The 22729-nt window shown below is 41.4% G+C and overlaps 1 protein-coding gene across 1 annotated transcript in view; it reads right to left on the bottom strand.

Moving 5' to 3' along the window:
* RELN (reelin) overlaps positions 1-22729 on the bottom strand; it is a gene marked incomplete at both ends in the record, with an annotated part of 510757 nt that overhangs the window by 137061 nt on the left and 350967 nt on the right. The window contains 2 exons of the mRNA XM_080701477.1: positions 5106-5218; positions 6627-6819. Of these exons, the coding sequence (XP_080557603.1) occupies positions 5106-5218; positions 6627-6819 (306 nt within the window). The remainder of the gene's footprint in view (positions 1-5105; positions 5219-6626; positions 6820-22729) is intronic.

The raw sequence follows: 22729 nt of genomic DNA, 5'->3' as shown, positions 1-22729 counted from the left end.
GGCAACTGACAGCTGTTCGGGTCTCATTAGGTCCTGTTCTTACAGAAAATCCTCTCATAAAGATGATATTAATTTTCATTGGGTAACAAACATTCAGTTCATATACAATATGATTTCTCTGAGCAGGTGTATCTATTTGATATTCCACTGTAAGTTAGCTTATCTAGTACATTTTCTTGACATTAACAGATCTTTAATAACTCAAGAATCACATTTGCTATTATACATTCAGTTTATATTTCCATGTTTGAATCAAAACAGTCAAACAAAGATTGGGCCAACATAATAGTGCTCCAAACTAAACTGCACTCCTTTCCCTCAGTGGAATATTATCTGCAAAAGTTTGAAATGAACATAATAAAGTTATTGAAAATGCTAAGAAGAGTAAATGTACTCAGTCTTCACAGAGGAGCCTTTAAGCATTATAAATCCAAAAACAATGACAAAAACCAGTTGAACACTATTTCTAAAATGTAGCAATAATATGTAGTTTAAGTATTAGTCAGTAGGAATGCTAACGTAAATATCCTACTAAGCTATTGGTTTTTATTTATTTTTTGGAATGGGGGATTGAACTCAGGGGCATTCTACCTCTAAGCTATACATGTAGCTCTATTTTTTATTCTTTTATTTTGAGACAGGGTCTCACTAAGTAGCCAAGGCCGGCCAGGAACCTGTGACCCTCCTGTCTCAGCTTCCCAAATACTGAGATTACAAATGTGTGCCACTACACCTATCCTATTTTTTTAAAAAATATTTTCACAAGCCAGGCATGGTGGTGCATGCTTATAATCCCAGTACTTGGGAGGCTGAAACAAAAGGATCACAGATTTGAAGCCAGCCTTAGCAGCTTAGTGAGGCTCTCAGCAATATAGTGAGATCCAAATAAAATATAAATGGGTCTGGGGTCACAGCTCAGAAGTAGAAGACCCTTGGGTTCCATCCCCAGTAGCACAATATTTATATATTTACTTTCTTTTCCTAGGGCTCTGAAGAAAAGTTGGAAAAGTAGAATTAAATTATTACAAGTGCTTAAAGGCAATGGCCAACAGAGTAACCTAGTAGATTATTGTTCTTTTGGCAAAATGAGATATCTGATAATAGAACATCTATAGTTCATTGAATTAAAATTCTATTTAAAATAAAATTAAGAGCCAGGTGTGGTGGCTCATACTTGTAATCCCAGTACTTAGGAGGCTGAGACAGAAGGATCCGGATTCCAGGACAGCCTAGCTATTTAGTGAAGCCCTCCACAACTCAGTAAGACCCTGTTTCAAAATAAGTAACAAAAAATTGGGCTGAGGGTGTAGTTCAAAGATAGAATGCCTCTGGGTTTAATCCCTAGCACCACACACACACACACACACACACACACACACACACACACACACACAGAGAGAGAAATAAATAAATAATAATAATAAATAAATTAAAAATATAATCAAATAGAATCATTAAAATTCTATTTAAAATAAAACATCTCTAGTATACCGAATTAAAATTTTTTTTAAGCACCAGGCCTGGTGGTGCATGCTTGTAATCCCAGCATTTGGGAGGCTGAGACAGGAGGATGGTGGTTTGTGGACAGCCTCACCTATTTAGTGAGGACCTTTGCAACTCAGTGAGACCCAGTTTCAAAATAAAGAATAAAAAATAGGGCTGGGGTGTAGCTTGGATGTAGAATGCCCCTGGGTTCCCTCCCCAGACCACACACACACAAAAAAAATCATTTTAAAATCCCAACATTTACTGCAACTATTAAATGGCAGGTACTATGTTGAATCTAGAGTTTAAGGGTCAATATATTTTCTTCAGTGTCTAATTAACACTGATTACAGGGCCGGGCGTGGTGGCGCACACTTGTAATCCCCGCGCTTGGGAGGCAGAGACAGGAGGATCGCGCAGGTTCGAAGCCAGCCGCACGCGCTGGCTTAGGAGACCCTGTTTCCAAATAAAAATGTAAAAATAGGTCTGGGAGTGTAGCCCGGAGGTAGAAGGGCTTCCAGGAACCCCAGTACCACCAAAAAACAAACAAACAACAACAACAACACTGATTAGAATGAACCTTTTCTGAGTGTGCTAAAATTTTCAACTCAGACATAGTAAGTTTGGACTAAGAAATAATAGCACAACATACAATTTGAGTGTAAAATAACCTGTAAATTGTTTTCTAATGTGGACAATATTTTTTGAATATTCCTGTATCTATAATAAATACCACTAATAACTCATCATGTTTCTAGGGATGAAAACAAATCTCTAAAACATATTATCAATAGTATTTTATAAGCCAGGTGTGGTCGCACATGACTATAATCCCAGTACTAGGGAGGCTGAGACAGGAGGATTACAATTTGAGAACAGCCTCAAAAACATAGTGAGACCCTCAGAAACTTAACAAGACCTTGTTTCAAAAAATAAAATTGGGCTGAGAGAATGGCTCAGAGATAGAATGGCCCTGGGTTCAGTCCCCAGTACCACAAACACACACACAATAGTATCTTATCATTATAATTTTGAAATCATACCACACATATCAATGAATAAAATTTGACGATTTTTGCGGGATACTAGGGAATTGAATCCAGGGGCATTCTACCTCCAAGCTACACTCCCAGTCCTATTTTATCTTTGGAAAAAAAAGTCTTGAAACAGTGTATCACCAGGTGTCTGAGGGTCTTGCTAAATTGCTGAGGCTAGCCTAGAAACTGCAACCCTCCTGTATCAGCCTCTCAAGTACTAGGATTCCAGACATAAGCTACTTACTATCCTCCATTAAAAAAAATCACAGCCGGGCGTGGTGCCGCACGCTTGTAATCCCCGCGCTTGGGAGGCTGAGACAGGAGGATCACGCAGGTTCCAAGCCAGCCTCAGCTACTTAGTGAGGCTCTCAGCAACTTAGTGACACCCTGTTTCCAAATAAAATATAAAATAGGTATGGGAGTATAACCCGGAGGTAGAAAGCCTCTGGGTTCCACCCCCAGTACCACCAAAAAAAAAAAAAAAAAAAAAAAATTCACACACACACACACACACACACACACACACACACACACGAGACTGGGGATTGAACCCAGGGGCATATTTACCTTTGAGCTGCACCCTCAGCCCGATTTTTATTCTTTAACTTGAAATAGGGTCTTACTAAGTTGCAGAGGGCTCAGTAAGTAGCTGAGGCTGTCATGAACTTGGATCCTCCTTGTCTCAGCCTCTCAAGTACTAGGATTACAAGCATGTGCCACCATGCCTGGCCTAAAAATATTTTTTAATGATAGAAATATATTTGCTTGTGAAATAATTTAAAAATACCTCAGTATCTCTACACCAAGTATAACTAGTATTTCCATTGTTGGAAGTGTTTTGTATAAACTTCTATTGCTATATAAGGTTAGAATGTCTTTGAAATTAAATAGGTTTTGATTATATTTCTATCAACAGACATAAAAACGTATATATTGTAGAAAATAACATCATACAAAGCATCAATAGAGTGTCTAGGAAATGGCTCACAGTTGGACATAAAAAATCTGTACAAAACGGCTGGGCGTGGTTGTGCACGCTTGTAATCCCCACACTTGGGAGGTGGAGACAGGAGAATCGTGTAGGTTCAAAGCCAGCCTTGCTGGCTTAAGAAACCCTGTTTCCAAATTAAAATATAAAAATAGGTCTGGGAGTGTAGCCCGGAGGTAGAAGGGTTTCCAGGAACCCCAGTACCACCGAAAAAAAAAAAAAAGAAATCTGTACAAATGAAATCCCAATCATTTTATTCCAATGGACACAGTAATGCAGGCTTAAAAACAATCAAGGGAGCATTCTTAGATAATGCAGTAATTCAATCTTTAGCAAAAGGTATTCAAATAATTCTAGGTTGCCACCTAATCAGTTGTTTTTGTGTGGAGCATAACTTTTATATAAAATAATCTGAGAAGAGTTTATTTCAGTTTTCTTTTCAGAAAAAGGGTACTGAAAGACAGATATCACAGAAAAATATAGCCCTTGTCTCTCTTATACCTTTTCTTCTGTACCCATCCCAGAATTTTAGAATTCTAGGACTGAGAGGGACCTTCAGGATAATCTAATTAAAACATGTCTTTATATTCAGGAGGAACTGGCCTTGTAGAAGTTGCCGACGGTAAGGATCACGTAGTTGATCACTGACAGAGTTGTACTGAAAATTCAGACATCTAAGTTCTAGTTGGAGGCTTTTTCTTTGGGCAAAGCTCATCCTGACTCAGGGATTTAAATGTTATTTATAGTACTTAATTCTTCAACCACCATCACTAAATATTGCATTGTTTTGATTAATAAACCTAAAATAAAACAATGCACTATCTGGCGGAAACTATTGTACTTTCTTGCTTCCTTCTCTTCTCCGGTCTCCCTGTCCTCTCTCCCCTCCCCCTCCCCCTCCCCCTCCTTTTCCCCTCCCTCATCATACTGGGGATTGAGCCCAGGGGCATTCTACTTCTGAGCTACACCCCCAGCCTTTTAATTTTTTAAAAATTTGAAACAAGGTCTCACTAGGTTGCTGAGAGGCTTGTTACATTGCTGAGGCTGTCCTCAAAGCTGTTATCCTCCTGTATCTGCTTTCCAAGCACTGGGATTACAGGTGTGTGCCACCACACCTGGATATCTTTCACATTATCATATATTCTTTCTTCATTGATTACTGAGGCTTCTGCTTACTGGGGGATGATTTTTATTGTTACTGAAAAAAATGTGACTTGAGAAAAGTGGGTGTTAAGCTTTTAATACAAAAAGCAGAGCTCTGAAATAAGAAAACAAAGTTGTAACTTAAACTGTTTGAACTTTTAGATTCCTGTGTCATTCTCATCTGTATGTTGAACCTGGAGTAGCTGGCTCTTGAGTTCTCCCATAAAAAGAAGAAGGTGAGATATGAGGGAAGTCAGAAGCAGCTGGGATATGGGAAAACATTATCGTATTTTTCTTTAGCTTTCTTTTTCAAATATTTTCAGTACAAAAGAAAGATGTGGGCCTTTGGATAGTGAAAAAATAAGTATCTTGCCATTGTGCTTAATTCAGCTCACACTAACAGAGATAGTAAAAGTTAAAATGATAGCCATATATAAAATGCTGCCTCTTACCACGTCTTCTGTGGAAGGAGCACTATGACTCTTCTCCACTGTGTAAACTCACTGGCGTGGTACACACTTGCTGCTGTAAATTCTTGACAGCTTGGCATACTTGGAAGGCATTCCTGAAAGACAGTCAGGCAAAATCAGACTCAACTTTTCCTTTTCTTCCAGAGAAAATATGTTTACTTATCTACCATAAATGGAAAAGGCCTTATAGAAATTTAATGTCGTAATACTAATGATTGGTGATAAAGGATACAATCTATGATTTTTTTTTTCCTTCTGCAAAGCAAACACGTTTGGGAAATAATTGTGAGATGGTATAATGGAATCAAATTCCCAGTTCTCACATGTACAAATAGAAATGGATTAGGAGTCATTTTTTGATCTCTTATTAGCATTTGGTAAAATTATTCTATTTATTATGATATTTATGCATTTAACACAATGCCAGATTATCAATGCATGTAGAAAAAAATTAAATTTTATTTCAAGAAACTGAGTCTATGTTTTTTTTGTTTTTTTTTTGTATATAAAGTCAAGAAACAGCACATTCTTTTATTTTGAAACAGAGTTTCGATAAATTGCTGTAGCTGAGTTCTAATCTATGATCCTCCTGTTTTAGCCTCTGGGATTACAGGCCTGGATCATCACTCCTGCCTCCATATTCTTTATCTAGTCTACCTACAGGCAAAGAGACTTGGGAAAGGAACAGGTGAAGACATGGTATTGTTGTGCCCAATTCCTTTGTCCAGGAGAGACCACCAAGGAGACTGTCACTGTATGTAAAAGCAAAGAGCCTTTATTCAAGCTTAAGCTTGGGTGCCCGACATAAAACGAAACAGTGGTTCAGAACGGGAACCCGATCAGATTTTGGTTTTTACTTTTATACCCTTTTAGACAAAGAGCCGCTATTGATTGGACAGTTCTCATGACCTTTACCGTGATTGGCTTAGAAGATCTATAGCATTAGCTGTTCACGGGGGATTGGTTACTATGTTTTTGGACAACTATCTCAAGGCTGAGGTGATACTTTTCTTAACTTTCAGAATATTACCACAACTGCTAGCCCACAGAATGTCATCTTGACCTGGTCAGGGAGGGACCAACAGACCACCAAGGACATCCTATTTTTAGCCCTTGGGCAAGGGGATCAAAAATAGCCCTTTTAGCCATTTTCTTCAGCAATTTTTACTTAACTATTTAACTGCCATTTCACTATAGGAGAGAAGAGGCATATTTATAGAGAACGAGGACAAAAGAAAATAATATTCAAAACATCATTTGAATGCGCCCAGTCTTAACAATTATTCTCATTTATTTTCTTATTTCTAAATATCCTTTAGAAGGTGATAGTGAAGAATGTGGCATCATTATAACCCATTCCTGACATTAATTGACCCATTTACTGTCAATTCTAAGTTATGAATCACACTGTTTCTTTTTAACCTAAAACTTTAGAATTTTAATTGCTTTCCTGCAAAAAAGGAAGAAGCTATCAATCACAAGCCCTAGAGAAGATATACTTACTTCTTGGACAAGATGCCAGGTAAGGCCGTGGTTGGTTGAGTACTCCAGCTTCACCTGGTTGTCCATGTGCGGGGTATATTTCTGGCCACATCCCATCACCAGACTGAACTGAATCATATAGGAAGCCCCTATCTGCATCGACTGTGTTTCCACATAGCGCATGCTTGAGGCAAGTTTAGAGTCTCCTGTAAAACTGAAAGAGACAGAGGTGGAAATCAGAGCAGTGTAAAAAGCAATGCCAGATTAACAATGCATATATTGCGGAAAAAAATAAGCCCTTTACCTTGTGCTGTATGCCAAAATAGTTTCATTTTACTTGGTTAGGCCTTGCCAAGTTCCATAGCAGGTTTCAGTCAATCTAATAGATGTGATTTTAAACAATCTATCAAAGTAGCAACTTTTTAAAACAGTTTATACCTACAGTTGTCAAATGTATCTGAAATTGGATACTGACTCATAGAGTGCTCTCATTAATTTCAGCTCTTGGAATCAGGAAGTAATTCTAAATTCAGATACTTTTATAAAAATGCATTACAGAATTACTTATAATAGTAATTGGTAGCACTCTCATTGGCTAAGTAGAGGGAAAATGGAAGGCTTAAATAATCTGGCATAGCCACCTGGAAGAATATTCTCCATGTTTTAAATATGTATAAAGATAACATAATCATATTAAAATGTATTTTCTGAAATGTTTCAAAATATCCACAAAATGATTTAAAAAGGAAGTTGAACAGAATGTTTGCAGTGGGAAATTTGGAAATTTACAAATTTTCTTTTTTGTTTTTATTTTATTCAAAATAGTTTTTAATACTCAGGCATTATTAAACACTGAAAATAGCATAATGTAATTTTAATGGTTGTGCTGCAAGTCAATAAAATTCCCATGTTTCGCCAGGTTCCAACTGAATGCTATGCGACTGTAATTATAAATTTTTGAAGGTAGGCAAAGTTAGTGTTTTTTTTTTTTTTCCTTAGAAACAGCTCAAGGAATTTGTAATCCATCAGGGTTGAATAAAATACAGACACATGTGCAGCATGGTTCCATGGGTTCACTGCACCAGGGTTGATCCACACCATGACTCCTGTTCAACAGTAGCCCCATCAGTCAGTGGGCGTAGTGGCTGCAGACAAAGAAGCTCATGTGATGCTCTGTGAAATCTGTGATGCATTGAATATATTTTCCTAATTATCTTTTGTGGGTTAGCAAAATAAGGAGTAACTATTATGACTTGCTTCTTGCAGACATTAAGATATTTAAAAATGGAGCCATGTGTGGTGGTGCTTGCCTGTAATTCCTTTATTTGGAAGGCTGAGATAGAAGGATCATAGGTTCAAGGCTAGCCTCATCAACTTTGTGAGACCTTCAGCAAGCCCTGTTTCAAAATGAAGTAAGGCTGGGGGTGTGGCTTGAAGGCAGAACACCCTGTTAAATCCCTAGTACCACTACCACACACACACACATAGAAAAAAGAGAAATATTGTCCATGTATAGAGTCACAAGGAACTTGAACTCACGGTTACAAAATAGATGAAGCTTTTTTTAAAAAAAAAGTGATAACTTTTTTTTTTTTTGTGGTACTGGGGATGGAAGCCTTCTACCTCCAGGCTATACATATATATATATATATATATATATATATATATATATATATATATATATATTTGAAAACAGGGTCTCTTAAGCCAGCACGCTGGCTTTGAACCTGTGCGATCCTCCTGTCTCCGCCTCCCAAGTGCAGGGATGACAATCGTGTGCCACCACGCCCGGCATGGGTGATAACTGTTTTAAACCAAGATCTTACACTTGAACGATGGATAAAGAAACAAAGTAGAAGAACCTAATCTCTGCCTTAGTAGAATGTTTAATAAAGGGAAGCAAAAACTCATAATCACTACTGCTGGTCTTGCAAATCCAATCAAGAAAGAGCAAGTACCACAACTTGCTTAATGTTATAATAATGGTGCCCGTCATGTTGGGTCTAGGCTGAGTCTTAAGAGTGTGCTCAGTTTAATACTCATATCATCTCATTTAGTTTCATCCTTACAGTAATTCTATATAGTGAAAATAATGATTTCTTTTTAACAGAGAAGGACGTAGGGCTAGTAAGTGGTGAGAGTCACTGAGAAATCAGCTTTGCCTGACTTCCAAGCATCTTAACCAACACATAACTCTTTGTCTTTCTATTACTCTAAGATTGGGAGAGAATAACATTGAGATTTGAAATAAATTTTGCTTCTAGCTAACTCACAAATCAGTAACTTTCAGTTATTATGCAATGATACTGTGATGGTGTAGATGTAAAACCATGGTGGCTATTATGCACTAGAGTATACAGAGTAAAATACAAAAATATAGAGAAATGTAGGATACAATTTTTAGCATTATTGGTAAAACAAATCAACATACAACGAAAATAGTATTAAGCCCTGCAGGCACAAACGTACCATTTGCATGGGCTTAAGGCAAAAGAATTTTCCAAAGGTTTTCTTCTGTGAGAAATAAATGCTGATTTTAGCTTCAAGGCTTAAATGCCCTTTCTAGTACCTGTTAAGAGGAAGGTAATTAGAGAAAGCTACTTTGGTTTCATTTACATTGCTTTTGTCTTAAAGATGTGCCATGATATATCCATCTCCTGGATATCCTGGGAGAAAACCCCACAGTGCAATTTGGCACCAGGCCTGATGGTTATGTGTAAAGACAAGGTACAGTTTCCATACTGAAAAAATGGTACTAAAGAAGATAAAGTGGGTACTGTGTTTAGAACAGCCTTAGGACTTGGTGTAGACTCAGCGTTTTTGTTTTAAAGATGTGCCATATCTCCTGGACATCTTGGGAGAACCCCCCCACCCCCAGTGCAAGATGGCACCAGGGCCGTGGGGTCTGCGGGTGACACGGAGCCGCTAGAACTGCAGTCTACCAGGCGTAGCATTTCCCACCCTGGCATTTTTGAAATAATGTAAGATTATGTATCACATCCAGCTTCTAATAAATTCCTTCTTTCTGAGCCAGGTTAGTGTCCTCAGAACTCCCTAGAGACATGGAAGGAAAGGCTGGGTTTTACACAATCGTGCGTACCTTGTCTTTGCATGGTTACAAAGGTAACTATGAAATCTGTCGAAAAGCTGGAGCCTGCAAACTCCAGGTGCAGTGCGTGGCCTGTAAGCTGCTTTGATGATAACAGATTTTAAAGATGCCAAGAAATAAATAAGATAAACATTATAAAAAAATAACAGGTGAAATGAGCAAAATGAAGGCAAACAATGACAACAAAATCCAGCTCAGCGCCTCTGTCAACTAGGAGACAGTTGTGCGGAGGGTCGGTGCTTCTACTGCAGCAGGTCTTTTGGGTATAATTCAGCTAATTCAGCTGCAGGCCACAGTCTCCTCTCCCTGTCACCTTCCAGTGACTGGCCCAGATGTGGCCATATATCCACCAGTGAGTTTCCTCCAACGAGATGTAAGTGAAAGATGCTAGGTGGATTCGCTCGTTTGACTTTCATTATTATAGCTTTTACAAAGAGACTGATGGAACTGGCTGCTTTCTTCTTTTTCTATCGTGCTAGGGATTGCATCACACGTGCTAGGCAAACTCTACCACTGAGAGCTGCATCCCATCCTCAGCTCTACTGCCACACCTTTTTTGCCTATGGCTTGTGGTAATATGGGAACTAGCGTGGGGGTGGAGACCTTCCTGCTGGAATGTGGAGCCTGGGTCCTTCATGGCCTTGTGAAGGTGCTCACTGGCCTTGGACTGTCTATTTGAGGACTGCTTGTTAAAAATGAAAAGGTACCCCTGGAGAAACCGGGCCCAGTAAGATGCTGGGTTCTGGGCGGGGGTCGCGGGCGGGGCACGCCAGATGGGGCCTGGGTCGCGGGACTCTGGGCCCCAGGACGAACTGCGAGTAGCACGCCAGACCCCTGGAGAAACCGGGCCCAGTAAGACGCTGGGTTCTGGGCGGGGGTCGAGCAAAGGGCACGCCAGCTGGGGCCCGGGTCGCGGGACTCTGGGTCCCGGCCGAACTGTGCATAGCACGCCAGACCCCTGGAGAAACCAGGCCCAGTAAGATGCTGGGTTCTGGGCAGGGGTCGCGCGCGGGGCACGCCAGCTGGGGCCCGGGTCGCGGGACTCTGGGCCCCCAGCCAAACTGCGAGTAGCACGCCAGACCCCTGGAGAAACCGGGCCCAGAACAGAAAAAGATAAAGAAAAATATCGGAGAGGAGATAAGAAAGCCGTTATGGATGCCAGGACACTGGAGATGCAGACAAAACTTATCTAAATGCACTGGAACTTATGGAAAAATTTGCCGTGAAAGAGGACTGCTATTTCTCTATATTGTTAAGAATCTCAGACATCACATATAAGGAGAGAGTTTAGCGGAGACCAAGGAGAAATGCGGTGTTGAAAGAGTTCTCCGCGATGGTGGTGGAGACTTGTATTCAGGAGAAGCAGAAACCGGATCTTACCAACTTTATTTTTTTGGAGAAATTACACCAAATGTCGAATGCTACCATCACGCATGCTTAGGAACACTGGACAACATTCAGAGTGGAAAAAGAGCCTGGGAAGGATTTGAAACGGTGGAGGCAGTGGCAATGCCAGTGGCCAATATTCGGGGGAGGCAGAGATCTGATACATTACAACTGGAACCTTTGAAATAATAACCACAGAGACAGTGATCAGAACCTGCTGAGGGGTTAGGCGGGCGCTGGGGCCAGTGGCCGACATCGGAGCTTGCTGTGAGGCAAGGCCACTACTGAGGCCTCCGTGGCCGGGATCGGAACCTGCAGAGGGCTTAGACCGATGCTGGGGCCAGCGAGGCCGGCATTGGAGCCTGCCGAGGGGTTAGGCCGGTGCTGGGGCCTTGAGGCCAGGATAAGAGCCTGCCGAGGGGTTAGGCCGGTGCTGGGGCCAGTGAGGCCGGCATCGGAGCCTGCCTTGAGGCAAGGCCGGTACTGGGGCCTCCGAGGCCAGGATAAGAGCCTGCCGAGGGGTTAGGCTAGTGCTGGGGCCAATGAGGCTGGCATCGGAGCCTGCCGTGAGGCATGACCAGTGCTGGGGCCTCCGAGGCCGGGATCAGAGCCTGCCGAGGGGTTAGGCCGGTGCTGGGGCCAGTGAGGCCGGCATCGGAGCCTGCCTGAGGCAAGGCTGGTAACTGGGGCCTCGAGGCCAGGATAAGAGCCTGCCGAGGGGTTAGGCCAGTGCTGGGGCCAGCGAGGCCGGCATCGGAGCCTGCCGTGAGGCAAGGCCGGTACTGGGGCCTCCGAGGCCGGGATTGGAATCCTGCCAAGGGGTTAGACCGGTGCAGGGGCCAATGGCCAGCATCGGAGCCTGGCGTGAGGCAAGTTCACTCCTGCGGCCTCCAAGGCCGGGACCAAAGCCAGCTTAGGGGTTAGACCGGTTCAGGGGCCAGCGAGACCAGAACTGGGGCCTCCCATGAGGCAAGGCCGCTGCTTGAGCCAGCGAGGTCTGGATCAGTCCACTGAGTAGCCAGGCCACTACTGGGACCATCAAGAGTGGGATTGGTACTTGCAACGCAGCATGCACAGAGAAATATCGCAGAAAATATAAATCATACGCTTCTCTTAATCAGCAATAACTAGGAGGATAAGGGCATAGGAAGAGGTTGAGCTATAGAAAGGGCCCTATAGTGAAGCAACTAATGTGACCAATCAGAGGGTATGTAATACTGGAGGACGGAGCCTCTTTAAAATGCAGGAGGTACATAAACAAATGTATCAAAGTAAATCACTAAAGAAGTGTGGGATGGAGGGAGGGGGAGGGAATGGGATGGGGGCTGGAGGAGGGCTAATTGGATGATGTGTGCTTGTATATCCTCTCAAGTCTTGTACTCCAATGTGATTTTTATATGACTACAATGCACCAATTTAAAAAATAAATTAATAAAAAAAAAGATAAAAAAATGAAAAGGTAGCGGGGCATGGAGGTGCGTGCTTGTGATCCCTGTGCTTGGGAGTTGGAGACAGGAGGATTGCGCAGATTAGAAGCCAGCCATGCTGGCTTAAGAGATCCTGTTTCCAAATAAAAAGATATAAAAAATAGGTCTGGGAGTGTAGCCCGGAGGTAGAAGGGCTTCCAGGAACCCTAGTACCACCAAAAGAGAGAGAGAGAGAGAGAGAGAGAGAGAGAGAGAGAGAGAGAGAGAGAGAAGAAGAAGAAGAAGAAGAAGAAGAAGAAGAAGAAGAAGAAGAAGAAGAAGGAGGAGGAGGAGGAGGAGGAGGAGGAGGAGGAGGAGGAGGGGAGAGGAGAGGAGAGGAGAGGAGAGGAGAGGAGAGGAGAGGAGAGGAGAGGAGAGGAGAGGAGACCCCTATTTATTTTTGTTCATGCCTTGGTCATTCTTGTTTTGCAACCTGGAACCGAATGAATTTTGCCCGGTGACACTCGCCACATTTTATATTACTCTGGGATATCTGTCCAGATGCCTTAATTGGAAATGAAATAACACAAGAACAGTGCAGATGTCCCTGTTTTAAGCCCTAGCTCACTCACAGCACAAGCTCACTTGACTGTTTCTGATTTAAACAAGACTCCCTGGGAGCTGGTAATATTGGGTCTGTTGTTTCCCTCCAGAATGTTTTTCATTCAGTTTTGGAGCAAGAAATGTCACAGGCTACGATACTGTAATTCACAGAACTGCTCCTCTTTGCTGCTTACTGAAATTAAGGTCAGTTTATAAAGGCAAAAATGAAACTCAACTTTTTTTCTGTTACAATCATAGGAACCGAAAAGAACAGCCCACTTCAAGCATTTTGGGGAGAAATTCTGGAGACAGAATGCATTGGGAATCAGACGGGCTTAGCTATATTCATGTTAACTTGCAAGAGTGCCTCAAATAATAACATAATAATAACAAAAAGCTCCTGTATCTAATTACAAGATTTAATGAGAGACTGGGCATATCCCTTTCCACCAGGACACAATTACCTCTGTCTTCATTTCCACCTCTAAGAAGGTGAGGATGCGCTCTATTCTGACACTAGTCAAATGATGAACATTGTCATGTACCGTGAGTCTCTACAGTTCTACAGCCAGTTTGTACTATGGCGCCTTCACTCCCCTCCTCCCTTGCTCAATCTCATATATTGCTAAGGATCTGTTTTCCTGCCCAGGTCAGAAGCCTTCCTACAGAAAGGGATTACGACTACTTATTCATCTCCACATCCCTACGATGCTAAACCAGATCTGCACCTCCCAGAAGCACACTGCTAGACACCGTGGCTTTTCCATGGCTGGCTTATCCACTAGGGATCCTTAACACTATGTAGAAGGGAAACTAGGAGGTGGAGACGCTGGCCCCAGGGTCACACAGTTCCAAGAAAGCTAGAAATTAGGCCTTCTGATTTCTGCTTTTCAGTTTTGGTACTAGGAATTGAACTCAGAAGTATTCTACCCCCAAGATACACCCCTAGCCCTTTGTATTTTTTGATTTTGAAACAAGCCCTCACTAGGTTGCTGGGCCTCTTGCTAAGTTGCTGAGGCTGGCTTTGAACCCATGACACTCTTGTCACAGCTTTCCAAGTACTGGACTGATTTCTACCTTGAATCCCTTTCTACTATTCCATGCCTATGGGAGGCTCTCAAAGGATGTGTTAGGTGAAATAAGCACGCGAGTGGGATCTCTCAACTGGGAGCAGACAGATTTCACGAAATTATAGTTAATTAAATACTGTAGTGAACACAGTCAAAGTTCTGAAGTGACTTTCACTTAATGAAATCACTTTCTGTTTTCTCCAGAGCCTCTCTTACCCATCTCTGGCAGGGGTGGGGAGCCTCTACTGTAAGAAAGGCAGATACACATAAAGAGTCGGGGGAGAACACAGAATATTTGGGTCAAATGATTCCTTAAAAGAAAATTTATGTCAAGCAGCCAAATCACCAGAGACAACCATTTATGACAACTGATCTCATCTCTTTAAGAATATATTTTGGAGCCGGGCATGGTGGCACACGCTTGTAATCCCAGCATTTGGGAGGTTGAGACAGGAAGATCACAGGTTCAAAGCTAATTTCAGAAACTTAGGGAGGGTGTCAGAAACTTAGTGGAACCCTGTTTCTTTCTTTCTTTCTTCTTCTTTTTTTTTTTTTTTGGTGGTACTGGGGTTCTTGGAAGCCCTTCTACCTCCGGGCTACACTCCCAGACCTATTTTATATTTTTTTTATTTGGAAACAGGGTCTCTTAAGCCAGCGCGGCTGGCTCTGAACCTGCGCAATCCTCCTGTCTCCACCTCCCAAGCGCGGGGATTACAAGCGTGCGCCACCACGCCCAGCAAACCCTGTTTCTAAATAAAAAATAAAATAGGGCTGGAGAGCAGCTCAAAGGTAGAATGCCTCTGGGTTCAATCTGCAGTATGAATATTAAAAGGAGAATATTTTTGTTAGATAGTTAATATGGTTGAATAACCATTATTAATGTTCTATAAAAGAAGACACTGTATAAATATTTGCATTTCTTAGAAACCTGAGCAATATTCCATTACTTTCAAGTATCTCACAGAAAAGAACAGATTCACAGAACTCTTTTCCAGAGAATAGAAGAGTCACACATGCTTTGTTTGATACTCTTCAGAACTTCTAGTCATCTTCAGATGTGAATGAATCTAAGCCTCTCAAATAGCCTTTTTTATTATATTTTTATAATAATCAAATATATGTCCAATAAATTTGACAGAATACCCTGTTGATATTGTGTGGTTAGAGGTGGCATTTTAATTTAGTTATTTCTATAATATCATACTTCAAAATAAATAACCATATTATTTTAATGGAATTAATATATTTTATACTTATTAGATTAGAAAAAAATCTAAAAATGTAGAAGCATTTTTTTTTTGGTGGTAACTGGGGTTCCTGGAAACCCTTCTACCTCCAGGCTACACTCCCAGACCTATTTTATTTTTGGAAATAGGATCTCGTAAGCCAGCGCGGCTGGCTTCGAACCTGTGCGATCCTCCTGTCTCCGCCTCCCAAACGTGGGGATTACAAGCGTGCGCCGCCACGCCTGGCTAGAAGCATTTTTAAAAATATTTGTTTACAATTTCACTATCTAGAGATGATCAGTGTTAACATTTTTATATAAATATTTCCACTGTTTTAGGCTTATACAAAGATACACATACATACACACTCACCTTTTTCCTTTTAAAAATAATAGCCAGGTGTGGTGGCACACGCTTGTAATACCAGTACTTGGGAGGCTGAGAAAGAAGATCTGGGTTCGTGGCCAGCTTCAGCTACTTAGTCAGGCCTTCGCAACTTAGTGAGACCCTGTTTCAAAATAAAGAATAAAATAATAAAAATCAGTCTAGGGGGTATAGCTCAGAAGTAGAAAGCTCCTGGGTTCCATCCCCAGCACCACACGCACACATAAAATAAATAAATAAAATTGTGAAATCATAGTATATCTGTCCTTTCTTTTTTTGTGTGTGTGTGGTGCTGGGGATGGAACCCAGGGGCATTCTACCTTCAAGCTACACCCTCAGCTCTATTTTTAACTCTTTATTTTGAAACAGAGTCTCACTGAGTTGCAAAGGGCCTAAGTACCTGAGGCTGTCTGTAAACCAAGATCCTCCTGTCTCAGCCACCCAAATGCTAGGATTACAAGCGTGCACTACCACCCCCAGCTTGTCTTTTTCTTTTTACAATGATTTCATGGTTATTTTCCATATTGAAAAAATATGGTGAGACATTGTTATTTTTAATGAATAAGGCCAATCTCTAAGTATGGTAACTTGGAAAAGTTGTTTTTATCCTTAATTGCTATAAATAATGCTTCTATAATATGCATCCTCGTGTATATTTGTACACTTGTCTAATTATTTCCTTAGGATAAAGTCCTAGAAGCAGAATTGCTTAAAGCAAACACACATTGTAAAAGTTGACATTTACTACCAGGGCCGCCTTCCAAGAAGATTGTACTAAGTTACATTTATCAAGAACATTAACAATGACTGAGGTGCCAGTTCTTACCACTTGTCAGTACTTAACATTGACAATCTTTTTTCATTTTAGCTATTTTATGTGTGTAGTTTCTCCCCCCCCTCTCTTTTTTGTGGTACTGGGGGTGGAACCCAGTGGCAATCTACCATTGATATACACCCCCAGCCCTAATTTTTATTCTTTATGTTGAATCACTAAGTTGCAAAGGGCCTCACTAAGTAGCTGAGGCGGGTCTTGACCTGTCTCTGCCTCCCAAATGCTGGGATTACAAGCCTGTGCCACCACATCCAGCTACTTTATGCCTGTAGTCTCTTAATCTGCATTTTTGACTATTAGAGAAGAGCTATTTGTGATTATTGTCTCTTTGTATTTTTATAATGTGTGTAAGTAGACTTTTCATGTACTTTGTCCATTTAAAAAAATAGGCTTAAACAGCAGGTGTGGTATGCATATGTTATCTCAGTACTTGGGAGGTTGAGAAAGGAGGGTAACAGGTTCAGGAACAGCCTGAACAAGTAGTGAGACTCAGCCACCTAGTGAGACTGATACAGAAACACACACACACACACACACACACACACACACACACTGGGTGGGCTTGGGGTGTAGCTCTGAGGTAGAATGCCCCTGGGTTCAATTCCCAGCACCACCAAATAAAAAAAAAAAGTTAAAAAAAGGATAATCTTTTCTTTATTGATTTGCAACAGTTCTTCGCATATGGAGAATGTAGAGTCTGTCATATACATTAAAAATATTCCCCAGCTTCCAATTTGTTGTAACATTTTATTTTCACGAAAGCTTTTTCTTCCCCAAACACAAGTTTAAAATTTTTAAGTACTGACTGGAATTTTTATGGTCCCAGATTTTGGTGTTAGGGGCCTCTGATTCTGGTGTTTGGTGAGTTTTATTGGTATCTCCTAAGATCGTCTCTGAGTTTAGTTCATAATCATTTTTTCCAAATATTCAATGGACACTTGAGAGGAATAAACAATTTTTATCTGTAGGGAACAACTCCTCCAGCTCTTCCTTCTCCTTATTTTTCTTTTCCTTCTTCTTTTGTATGGAGATTGAACCCAGGACCATTCTTTCTCAAGCTACATCCCCAGCCCTTATTTTTTAGTTTGAAACAGGGTCTTACTGAGAGTTGCTGTTGGTCTAAGCTGCTAAGGCTGGCCTCAAATATGGGATCCTCCTGTTTGAGCCTCTCAAGTACAGGGATTACAGAAGTGCACCACCATATCTGGTCAATTTTTAAAATATATTACATTTTGCTTGTTAATTACCTCCTTACAGATGTCTAGGCCTTCACTTTTTGTTTATTTCCAGTCGTGATCTATAGAGGATTAAAGCAACATATTAAAGCTATACTTTGAATTAGGGAGGCTGGAATTTTCCCTTTGCAATTCTACCAGGTTTGGCATTTGGCCACACTCTTTGGTCTGTCTTCTTGGAGGCCCCGCTGTCTCCATTTCCCCGTGGGCCTCTCCCTCTGTGGCACTCCTGTTATCAGCCTCTGGTCTCAGCTTCGGTCTGGAGGGGGTTAGGCCAGGGTTGACGGGCGGCTAAGCTCTTTCTCACCCCGCTCTCAGCACACTTTCCTCTAATATTGTTTCCTTCAGAAGCTCACTCTTGTTACGGGTTCCCCAAATGGTACAGCATGTCCTCTGCTGGTCTCGTTCCTTGTCAGAAGAGAGTAAAACACCACATGCCATCTTTGTGTGATAAACGGGCTTATTAATATTCCCCTCATTTTTTGTTTTTGCTTTGTTGTGGTACGGGGGATTGAACCCAGGGGTGTTCTACCTCTGAGCTACAACCCTAGCCCTTTTTAGTTTTTATTTGTAACCCCAAGTACTGGGATTACACATGTGCACCACCATGCCCGGCTCTCCTTGGCTTTATCACTATATTTTCTCAGCCAGTTTCCCAAGCAGACTAATTATCTAAGTACCTGTGTCACCTGCAGACCCAGACCATTCACCCAACATCTAGATGGCATTAGCTAACTCTAGTAACTTAAAAAAAAAAAAAAACCTGATATTAAAGTTCCAAGAAACTTGTTGGTGAGTTAACAATTTTGAGGATTTCTGTCAGATTTCAGTTGATAGTTCTTCATTTTGCTCATCTAATAGCACTTTCTGGATGGAACCCAGGGGCATTCGACCTCTGAGCTACACCCCCTGCCCTATTTTTTATTCTTTATTTTGAAACCGGGTCTCACTGAGTTGCAGAGGGCCTCACTAAGTAGCTGAGGCTGTCCGTGAACCGCGATCCTCCTGTCTCAGCCTCCCAAATGCTGGGATTACAAGCATGTGCCACCATGCCCGGCTAGCACTTTTTTTTTTTTTTAAGGATATGTTCATCAGCTGGAGTAAATTGTGGCAGAAAAAAGTGACCCTCTGCTGAGTAGCAGGTAGAGGGGCCTTCATAATACACAGTGGTGTGTGTGTGTGTGTGTGTGTGTGTGTGTGTGTGTGTGTGTGCAGGAGGACTGGTCAGGCATGGTGGTGCACACCTTTAATTCCAGTCTTGGGAGGCTGAGACAAGAGGATCATAGGTTCAAGGCCAGCCTCAGCAACTTAGTGAGACCCTCAGCGATTTAGCAAGACCATGTTTCAAAATAAAAAAATAAAGGCCGGGCGTGGTGGCACAGGCTTGTAATCCCCGCGCCTGGGAGGCGGAGACAGGAGGATCGCGCAGGTTCGAAGCCAGCCACACTGGCTTAAGAGACCCTGTTTCCAAATTTTAAAAAAGTATAAAAATAGGTCTGGGAGTGTAGCCCAGAGGTAGAGGGGTTTCCAGGAACCCCAGTACCACACCCCCCAAATAATAAAAAATAAATAAATAAAAAGGACTCTGGTGTAGCTTGGAAGTAGAATGCCTCTGTGTTCAGTCCCCAGTACTCCAAAATATAGTGTGTGTGTGTTGGGAGGGGGCTAAAGACCCAGAGGAAAGTAGCTCCTCACAACTCTTGGGGAGCCTGCTTATTTCTTTGCCTGGAAGATGTGTGTGTGTGCATGTGTATGCATGTGTGTGTGTGCGTGTGTGTGTGAACAGACACAAGCATGAGGTGCCAGGGCCCCCTTTTGGCTGCAGTCCTTCCTTGGCATCGATGAGGGCTGAGGGGATCAGTGAGCTTTCCCTGTCTCCAGCTCCTCCTACTTCTGCCACGATTCACCCCATATCTGGCCTTTGAAAGGCTCTCCAGAGCCTTCCGACCCCTGTCTTTTTCCTGGTGCATTCACAGCGTCCCCAGGATCAGTGTGGGCAGGAGTGAACTCGCCTCCTCCACGTGACTCCTTTATCATCAGGAACTGTCTTGCCAGCGCCCACTGGGCTTCTTTCTACTTCTTCCCCTTTCGATTTCCTTTTGCCTCCTGTCCTTTCAGGAAGGAGCACACTGGCCCCCGCACTTGGGCCTGGCAGCCCTGGCTGAAAACAGGGGAAAGAGGTAAGAGAAGAAGGAAAATATATGAGGGGATCATTGAAGTGCTCCCCCTCTTTTCCCCTCTATCCATGAATAGCCATGTGTATTAATTAGGGAATATTTATGTGAGACCATATAAGACTTTTATCAGACCTTGATACTTTTAATTTTGGAAGCTTCATCCCACATCACAGCAAACGTATTAAGATGCCTGACATTAAATTCAAATATTTTTAGTTGCAAAAAGTTTCCAAGTGGATTACAATTTGTGTTTAAAATTTATTTGGCTACAGTAAGGTGGATGCATTGAAGATAATCTGACTGTAATTTCTTAGCCTACTCAGGAATCTGACCAAAAAAAAATATTTCCAGCTGGGCATGGTGGCACATGCTTGTAATTTGGGAGGCTGAGACTGGAGGATCGCAGTTCCCGGACAGCCTCAGCTACTTAGCGAGGCCCTTCAAAACTCAGTGAGATCCTGTTTCAAAAATAAAAGAAATTGGGTAGGGGTTAAATCAGTGATGTGTACATGTATGGACACACAAGTTTTTTACCCCAATATGATGTGTGAATATAATGCACCAATAAAAAAAGAAAGCTAAAGAACAAAAAATAAATAAAAGAAGACAAAATGCCCTTGGATTCCATTCCCAGTACTAGAAAAAAAATTATTTCCAGTATCATGAAATGTTGTACATAGTAAGCTTAGTAATTAATGGAGTTTAACGATCTTTTTAATAGTCTGTAAAAATCTAAGTTGCTAAAACAACAAAAATTGGCAAAATTTCTATATAAGTGATAGGCTGTTGTTGCAGGGTTTTTTCTTTTTTTCTTTTTTTGTATTGGAGATTGAACTCATGAGTATTCTACCTCTGAGCTACATCCCCAGCTCTATTTCTTATTTGAAACTGGGACTCACTAAGTTGCCAAGGCTGGCCTGGAACCTTCGATCCTCCGGTCTCAGCCCCCCAAGTACTGGGATTACAGGTATGTGCCACCATGCCCACCTTAGTCGAATGTTTAAAAAAATTCTAAAAATTTTAGTTGGCTATTATTTTTATTCTGCAGGTTGATTAATTTTTTAAAAAAGATTGTCAGTAATATTTTCCTTTATAATCTAAGGCATCAGGAATGTGTCTTAAGTTTTAGCTAGGTACCAATCTCACTTTTCTTTTGTCCATGTTTATAAACAACACAATCTTTACATTAATATCATGTATTTATGGAACTTTAGCAAGTTTCATAAAGACCAGTACAAAGAAATAAAAAATCTACATATGGTAATTTCTGTGACTGGTTCAAACCCCATTAAACACATATTCTAATTTTTAAGTTAACCGAAAAGTAGCAAGAGGAAAGGAATATCTAATTTAAAAATGTGTGGCCCAATGCTTGCTAAGTGTCTGACAAACCCTAGCGTGGGCATGAGTTTCTCTATGGATGCGTGTGACATCTATACAAACATGGTATTGGCTTGAAAATCCTTTGGGTTACCTATTACCTTGCATTTTTGTTGTTTCCTGATGGTCCTTATAACCGCGAAGAACCTTAACAACTTAACAGCCTCTCTCATATGTCTTAAAATTTCACTCATGATTCAGATATGTTATGCTATTCTATCATTAGTATACAATGCTAAATTACTGGTTTTCTTTCAGTACTGATAGAGCCACAGTCCCATTTTATTACTCATATAAAGTGAACTATATTTAATTTATGTTATAAGATAAATGTGTACTTAGCATCTTGTTTAGTCTGAGAATTTTGTCTAGGCAACTCCTGCCCATAGATACCCTACTGATATATGAACACACTTTTGCATGTCCTGAACACATAGGCATTTGCCAGTTCCTTCTGACGTGGGCTATCACGCTGCAACTGTTCTATTTGTCTTAGATCTACCGCTTCCTACATTTCCAGGGTGAAACACGCCACCCCTGGCTGGTGTGAAAAGTTAGGCTTCAAGGAGCAGCTCATCACGTTATCACATGACTCCCAATGCTACCCTCCCCCTCGCATCTTTGTCATCCACAGTTAACTGCGCTTCTTACATGCTGCTCCTTGTCTTTTTCTCTACTTTCACTACTGTTCTAGGAATGTTTTATTTATTTATTTATTTATTTATTTATTTATTTATTTATTTTGGTGGTACTGGGGTTCCTGGAAGCCCTTCTACCTCCGGGCTACACTCCCAGACCTATTTTTACATTTTTATTTGGAAACAGGGTCTCCTAAGCCAGCGCACGCGGCTGGCTTCGAACCTGTGCGATCCTCCGTCTCTGCCTCCCAAGCGCGGGGATTACAAGCGTGCGCCACCACGCCAGCCGGAATGTTTTATTTTTAAAAAGTGAATCTATTCGGGCATGGTGGTGAATGCCTGTAATCCCAGCACTTGGGAGACTGAGACAGGAGGATCACAGGTTCAAGGCCAGACTCGGCAATTTAGTGAGACCCTGTTTCAAAATATAAAATAAAATGGGCTGGTGCTGTAGCTTGGAGGTAGAATGTACTTGGGTTCAATCCCTAATACTAAAAACAAAAAAGTTAATATAACATGACTAGTGCTAATGATTTACTTGTGTAAAAAAAATAAAATTTTAATTAAAATAACATTAGATGCAAGGAATGAATATTTTTTATCTTTAATGCCAATGAAAGTACCCAAGGGTCTCTTTTAATGTTTCCACAAGTCATAGCTATTGTTAAATCTTTTAGT

Source organism: Muscardinus avellanarius (assembly GCF_963383645.1).
Source record: "Muscardinus avellanarius genome assembly, chromosome: 9".
NCBI classification, from domain to species: domain Eukaryota; kingdom Metazoa; phylum Chordata; class Mammalia; order Rodentia; family Gliridae; genus Muscardinus; species Muscardinus avellanarius.
Note: the sequence above shows the minus strand (reverse complement) of the source record. Positions and strands in the feature narration are given on the sequence as shown.